Source organism: Rhincodon typus, chromosome 47, assembly GCF_021869965.1.
Source record: "Rhincodon typus isolate 14 chromosome 47, sRhiTyp1.1, whole genome shotgun sequence".
Classification (NCBI taxonomy): domain Eukaryota; kingdom Metazoa; phylum Chordata; class Chondrichthyes; order Orectolobiformes; family Rhincodontidae; genus Rhincodon; species Rhincodon typus.
Window position 1 is genome coordinate 1,875,343 of NC_063378.1, and position 7,801 is coordinate 1,883,143.

The window sequence follows — 7,801 nt, forward strand, 5'->3', positions numbered from 1 at the left end:
TTGGGACGGGGTCGGGGGTAGGGGGGAGGATGTTGGGACGGGGTCGGGGGTAGGGGGGAGGATGTTGGGAGGGGGATGTTGGGAGGGGGATGTTGGGAGGGGGTCGGGGGTCTAGAGAATGGTTTGCAATCTGTTACGGTCTTGGTGAAAACAGATGATCAATTTGCGACTGTGTCTGCCTTGTATACCCGAGAGCTGAACTAAAAACGGTTTTTATTGAAAGGACGCTGTTGTCCTAAAAATGGCTGACATGGTCAGCTGACAAGCCCAGGCATTAGACCAAACCGACTGATTCAAAACAACCGCTCACATGAGGTGGTGCCAAGAGATCAGTGTTACATACTTTATTCTACCTCCTATGGTAATTGCACACTTTTGGAGATGAGGGTCTCACATGAGTCAGTAAAACGCACAAACACATTGAGGAATGTACAAAGAGCCTATATCAACATCTGCTCCTGAACATCAGGACAGAGACAACAAAGGATTAAAATACTGTCATACAGCACGGAAACAGACCCTTCAGCTCAACCAGTCCATGCTGACCATGATCCCAAACTAAACTAGTCCCAACTGCCTGCTCCTGGCCCATATCCCTCCAAACCTTTCTTATACATGTACTTCTCAAAATATCTTTTAAATGTTGTAACTGTACCCACATCCACCACTTCCTCCGGAAGTTCATTCCACACACGAACCACTGTGTAAAAAATTGCCCCTCATATCTTTCTTAGATCTCTCTCCTCTCACCTTAAAAAAAAAGCCCCCTCCGTCTTGAACTCCGCCCACCCTAAGGGAAAAGACACCTGCCATTCACCTTATCTATGCCCCTCGTAATTTTATAAACCTCAATAATGTCACCTTCAACCTCCTATGCTCCAGTGAAAGAAGTCCCAGCCTATCCAGCCCCTCCTTATAACTCAAACCCACCATTCCCGGGGAGGCAATGGCCTAGTGGTTATTATCGCTGGCCTGTTAACCCAGAGACCTAGATAACATTCTGGGGACCCTGGTTCGAATCCCACCACGGCAGATAGTGGAATTTGAATTCAATAAAAACATTTGGAATTAAGAATCTAATGCTGACTGAATCCATTGTCAATTATCAGGAAAAACCCATCTGGTTCACTAATGTCCTTTAGGGAAGGAAACTGCCATCCTTACCTGGTCTGGCCTACATGTGACTCCAGACCCACAGCAATGTGGTTGACACTTAACTGCCCTCTGAGCAATTAGGGATGGGCAATAAATGTTGCCTGGTCAGCGATGCCCTCATCCCGTTAATTAAGAAAAGAAAATCCCATGTGACCTAAAAATCGTAAGAACTGTGGATGCTATAAATCAGGAACAAAAGCAGAAGTTGCTGGAAAAGCTCAGCAGGTCTGGCAGCATCTATGAAGGAAAAAAAAAATCAGAGTTAACATTTCAGGTCCGGTCCAGTTCTGAGGAAGGGTCACCAGACCCGAAACATTAACTCTGATTTTTTTTCTTCACAGATGCTGCCAGACCTGCTGAGGTTTTCCAGCAACTTCTGTTTTGTCCCACGTGATCAAACTTTTTGAAGTATTAGCAAGAACAGGAAGATACACTCTCTGCCTGAATGGGTCTCCCTCACAACCTCAGGATGCAGTGCCCAGCAAAAAAGCAATCTGAAATTCCACCATTGCCGAGTTCCTGAGGACAGTTGCAAACTTTGGCTGTCTTCAGCAGTGGCAATTGGTCAACACTGAGAGTAACCCCTCAGTTCCAGGGCTCTTATGTATTTTAATCTGCAACTGTCCTTTACCTTCCCATCTGTCGTAGAAAGCACTCTTGCCCACCCCAGCTTTCGTAAACTTATTACCTGTGTTTGTGCGTGTGTTAGAGGTCTCATTTCATTATTTTTCTCAGGTTGAGTAGGTTAAAAAAAAATTCCACTTTCTCTCTTTCATTTTTGATTTGCTTAATTAAATGTTACGTGTGATAACTGGGTGTTAAAAATGAAACAAATCCGAATGGTTGCGACAGAGGGAGAAGGGGGTTAAATACACCTATTTGTGATGCTTTGACATTGGGGGCCATTCCCTTTCCCACTAACACCTCCCTCCTGCCTGGGACTGCCAACTGTACCAATCTCACTGTGGCCAAAGAATCAGTGCCAGTCGTTCCTCTTGTTGACGCAGTTCACTCTGGCTTTCCCCCCTCTCTCTGTCTTGGCATCCCTCCCATTTGTCGATCTCATGGTGCCCTAGGAAGGGTCATCTCCTTCAGCCCCACAAACCTCTGCTTCTATTCTCCACACGTATTCCCAAAGATACCCAGGCACTCGACTCTAGAATACCACCCTAGATAAATGTGAGGTGTTGCATTTTGGAAAGGCAAATCAGAGCAGGACCTATACATTTAATGGTAAGGTCCTGGGGAGTGTTGTTGAACAAAGAGACCTTGGGATAAAGGTTCATAGTTCCTTGAAAGTGGAGTCGCCTGTAGACAGGGCGGTAAAGGTGGTGTTTGGTACACTTGCCTTTATTGGTCAGCTCATTGAGTATAGGAGTTGGGAGGGTCATGTTGCGGCTGTACAGGACATTGGTTAGGGCCACTTTTGGCATACTATGTCCAATTCTGGTTTCCCTGCTTTAGAAAGGATGTTGTGAAACTTGAAAGGGTTCAGAAAAGGATGTTTACAAGGACGTTGCCAGGGTTGGAGGGTTTGAGCTATAGGGAGAGGCTGAATAGGTTGGGGCTATTTACCCTGGAGCATCAATGGCTGAGAGGGGTGACCTTATAGAGGTCCAAAGTTGGACCACAGCATCTGTTTCCATGCTGAATATCTCTACGACTCTATGATCACTATTTCCCATCAGGGTTGGAACCCTTTGATCACCCTTTCCCATCAGGGTGATCATTTGGCCCATCATGTCTGCACAAGCGCTCCAAGTTCCATTCTCCTGTCTTCATGCAACCCCACACTAACTTCTTTTCCCCTTCTGCTAACTTTTCTATTCCCACGTCCTCATTTTTCGCATTTACCCCACAGTCTACGACTACAATCGCTGCCTTGTGTCTCTCCCAACAATTACTTTAATAATGTTTTGTTAGGATCACTAGTGCCCAATTGCTCCTTTCTGAGCTCTTACCTGCTGCAAAGCCAGACTCCAGACACACTGCTGCCAGCCTCCATCAGAGCCGTTTGAGCTCAGGCACGCACTGCAGGTGGTGAGGTTGTGGCACGGTCTTGGGCATGGTTCGGGAGGGCAGGATTCCACGGGCATGGGGGAGACATTGCGCAGAGAGTGGCTGAAGCACGTCCAGTCATAGGCAGGGCTCACGCTGAGGATCCGGCGGGTCTCCCCTGAAACACACCAACAGCGGGAGCCGAGGGTGAGCGACAGGCCACGGGGATGGAGCTCCCACCCTCTCCCCGACGCTTGGTCTTGCTCAGATCCCAGGTCAGGACTTCCAAACATCCAGCAGCTGGGCTTCGCAGGAGTAGGCCATTCAGCCCCTCCAGCTCGGTCTGCCATTCCTGAGCATCGGCGCTTGCATCCTTATCTCACCCCTCACGGCCTCCATTCCCTCAGATGTCAGGAGCTGGAGACCTGTCCAGCTGACTCTGCTCAATGACTGAGCTCCCACTACCTCCCACTGTGGAGTAGAGGATTCCAGAGATCCAGCCTCCCCGAGAGGAGAAGCTTCCTCCTCACTGCAGACTGAAACTGTCTGCCTTTCAGATAAAGCTAGAGGTCCTGGTTGCTTTCTTCCCCTTGTCTGGAGCACACAAAGCCTGGTGGGTGGGTGAGTGAGAGAGAGGGATGTAAAAGGGTTTCAGGGTGATTTAAATAAAAGCATCGATGCGGCAGATGTAGTACAGTGTGTGAAGCTGTACATTTAAAACCTTCCAACGTGCAGGTACCATTGCAAATAGGGATGGGCAATGAATGCTGGGCCCGGGCAGCGGTGCTCAGGTCCCGGGGTGAATAAAACAAAAAACTATTCCCTGTGGGTGCCTGCTGCTGAGGATCTGTGATATTTCCTGTCGCCGTCCCACTGACCTGTGCGTTTGAACTGCCGGGTCCACATGCACTTCCCAGAAGCTGTGCACTTGCTGCAGTCTGAGGCTTCGCATGATATTTCCGAGCAGTTACCGGCGACAAAGATCTCTCGCTGGTTAATGCGGCAGTCGTTCTCCTTCGTGCAGCTGGAGTTGGTGCTGATACAAGCTCCCTCTGGGCAGTTGGTGCACCATTTGCACCTCTAAAGTGGCAAGAAGACAGCACGTGAATCCCAGGCAAGGGGGGAGTGGGGTGAGGGGGTGAGAGGAGATGCCATGCTGTGTGTGAGGATGGAAGGAAGGGGGAGAGCAGAGACTGAGCAGGACACAGAGAGGGCAGATCAGGGGTGGGGGGAGCGGGTGGAACAGCAACCAGAGGTCAGTGAATGGCGAGTGTCAGGGCGGGCGTGTGATACCAACAGGGGTGGGCGCGCGTGAAAATAAGTAAGAGTGCATCTGATTTTGAGCGTGTGCATGACTAAGAAAACGAGTGAATGCGAAGGCGAGGGGGTGCGAAGGCGAGGGGGTGCGAATGAACACAAGCAGGTGTGTGTGAATACAAGTGTGAAGATTGAAAATAAGTAAGTAAGTGAGAGTTGGACGTCAGTATTTGCTCGAAAATGAAACTGAATGGGTGGGAATGTGAGTAGATGTGCTCGAGGGCAAGCTCGAGCCAGGGCCAGCGTGAACATGAGTGGGTGAGAATGTGACTGAGTATGAGTATGCAAATGTTGTCAGTGGGTCTGAACATGAGTGTGTGATGCAAATGAGTGAGAGAGTGTGAAAATAAATGTGTCAGTGAGTCTTGAAGTGAGTGTGACTACAGAGGTGTGAGTGTGAAAGCAAATGTGTGAGTGTGGGTGAGGGAGGGTGAGGGAGAGCGAGAAAGAGAGTGGAAAGGAGAGATTCAGTGGGAGCGAGAGAGAGAGAGTGGGAGTGAGAGAGAAGGAGAGTGGGAGCGAGAGAGAGAGAGAGGGAGCGAGAGAGAGAGAGCGAGAGAGAGAGACAGAGAGAGACAGTGAAAGCAAGAAAGACAGAGAGAGAATGGGAGCGAGAGAGAGCGAGGGAGCGAGAGAGCGAGAGAGAGTGGAGTGAGAATGGGACAGTGAGAGAGAGAGAAACACACAGTGGAAGCAAGAGAGACAGAGAGAGAGTGGGAGCGAGAGAGTGGGAGCGAGAGAGAGGGAGCGAGAGTGGGAGCGAGAGAGAGGGAGCGGGAGCGAGAGAGAGAGAGAGGGAGCGAGACAGGGAGAGTGGGAGCCGAGACAGGGAGAGTGGGAGCGAGCGAGAGAGAGAATGAGTATATAAATTTCTCTGCCTGCACCCCTTTCTGTCTCTTCCACCACCTATCTCACTCCTTCTGTCTGTATGCCCTCTCATTGTAAATGTTTCAGGGGATCATGTCAATGAGAGCGCGGAGGGAGAAAGAGGATGAAGTAAGTTTGGGGGTAAGGGTGAGGGGAGAGAATTTCAGAGGCAGTAGGTGAGTGGGAGATGGAGGGAGACGGAGAGATGGAGTGGGAGACAGAGTGAGGGAGGGAAGGAGACAAAGTGAGGGAGGAATACGGAGTGAGGGAGATGGAATGAGGGAGTGGCCTTTGACAGAGTTCCCCCTGGTAGACTGACTAATTAGGTCAGATCACATGGGATCCAGGATGAGCTTGCCAATTGGATACAAAATTGGCTTAACGGCAGGACACAGAGAGTGATGGTGGAGGGTTACTTTTCAGGGTGGAGGCCTGTCACCAGTGGTGTTCCACAGGGATCTGTGCCACCAAAAATTGGTGGCAAAGTAGACAGTGAAGAAGATTTCTAAGATTACAAAGAGGTCTTGATCAAATGGGTCAATGGGCTGAGGAGTTGCAGATTGAGTTTAATTTAGATAAATACGCGGTGTTGCATTTTGTAAAACAGACAAGGGCAGGACTAATACAGTTAATTGTGGGGGTCTGGGGAGTGTTGTAGAACATAGAGAATTAGGGGCTGAGGTACACAGTTTTTTGAAGTTTGTGTCAAATATAGACAGGGTGGTTAAAAAGGCATTTGCCTTCACTGCACAGACCATTGAGTAAATGACTTGGGGACATAATGTTGAGGTTGTACAGGACATTGGTGAGGCCCCCTCTGGAGCACTGTGTCCAGGTCTGGTCGCCTAGTTATAGGGAAGATATTATTAAATTGGAGAGGGGTCAGAAAGGATTTACCGGAATGTTGCCAGAAATGGAGGGTTTGAGTTATAAGGAGAGGCTGGGACTTTTTTCCCCTGGAGCGTAGGAGACTGAAGGGTGGCCTCATTGAGCTTTATAAAATTATGAGGGGCATAGATAAGGTGAATGGCAGAGTCTTTTCCCTGGGCGGGGGGAGGTGAGTTTAAAATGAGACAGCAAACTTTTAAGGTGAGAGGGGCAAGATTTAAAAAGGAGCCTGTGGAATCAACTGCTGGAGGAAGTGGTAGATGCAGGCACAGTTACAACATTTAAAAGGCATCTGGACAAGTACATGAATAGGAAAGGTTTATGAACCAAACACAGGCAAGTGGGGGCTAGATTAGTTTGGGAAACTTTGTTGGCCCAAAGAGTCAGTTTCTGTGCTGCATGACTCTTTAAGTGAGTGTGCGTGAGTGAGTGTGAGTGTGTTACACTGAAGGCAGAGGCTCACACAGCTCTCCCTCTCTCGTGTGTCAGACAGGGATCCCCTTCGCCCTGGGGTTGGCTCTAACTGAGCCTCTGTAACGTACTCACCAGCTGCTGCATTTGTCCAATGACCCTGGGGTGTCGGGCGAGACACTCGCTGCAGGTTCTGAGCCTGCGACAGTCCTCGGCGAGCCTGGCCAGGGGGTCACACAGAGAGCTGGCTGCCTCGAACCCGTACCTGTAAACAGGGAAGAGTTCACTGGCAGGAGCCTGGTACCGCTGACACATCTCCAAAACTACACAAAACTGTCAAACCACAATGAAACCACTTCAGGAGTGAGTGGGAACACCACCACACCAGGTGTGGGCAAGCTGGGGGGCAGGGAGGGGATGCTCATTAAATACTGGGACCTGCTGGATCCCCAGACTGGGATCTGCAGGACTCTCTAGGCTGGGATGTGCTACTCTCTCCTGGTCAGACCGGCACCTGATGGATCCCCCAGGACGGCCATTTGTTGGTCTGTCTAGGCTGGGATCTGGTGAAACCCCAAGGCAACTGGAATCTGCCGGTTTCAGCCGGGATCGGGTGGTCGCTTTAAGCATGGGACCTGATGCCCATTAAGGGCCAGTGTGGGATCAGACAGCCCCTACCAGCTGCATTGGGATCTGCTGCCTCTGGATGAGTTGGGATGTGGCGGTGCCTTTGGTCTGGAGGACCCTCTGGTTCAGGATCCAGTTCTGAATCAGGTGACCCTATTGGTTAGGGATTGGGTGATCTCCTCGCACAGGATCCGCAGAGCGAGTGAGCAGTTGCTGATCCTCACCTCTCGGCTTCATCCGCAGACAGGCAGCTGCTGTTGTGGAGAGAGCGATACCAGACACAGCTGCTGCTGTTACACTCCCCGGGGCTGGAGAAGATCAGGCAGGGATCCAGTGGGACACGGAGTGTCACCATCGAGGGCAGGAGCACTCCGCCGTAGCCCCCAGAAATGTACAACTTCTTCTTCAGAGCAACAGCGGCATGGGCAACCGAACCCCTCATCGGCTCACCCAGCACGGCCAGCCCTACACACAGACAGACACACACAGTCAGTGAGAGAGAGAGAGAGAGACACACACAGTCAGTGAGAGAGAGACA

The 7,801-nt window shown here is 50.4% G+C and overlaps 1 protein-coding gene across 1 annotated transcript in view; it reads right to left on the reverse strand.

Moving 5' to 3' along the window:
- The window catches only part of megf8 (multiple EGF-like-domains 8), a 23,277-nt gene that overhangs the window by 8,467 nt on the left and 7,009 nt on the right, over positions 1-7,801 (reverse strand). Inside the window, exons 10-13 of the mRNA XM_048620569.1 lie at positions 7,488-7,728; positions 6,772-6,901; positions 4,032-4,233; positions 3,117-3,331 (exon numbers count right to left, since the gene is read on the reverse strand). Coding sequence (XP_048476526.1) covers positions 3,117-3,331; positions 4,032-4,233; positions 6,772-6,901; positions 7,488-7,728 — 788 coding nt within the window. The remainder of the gene's footprint in view (positions 1-3,116; positions 3,332-4,031; positions 4,234-6,771; positions 6,902-7,487; positions 7,729-7,801) is intronic.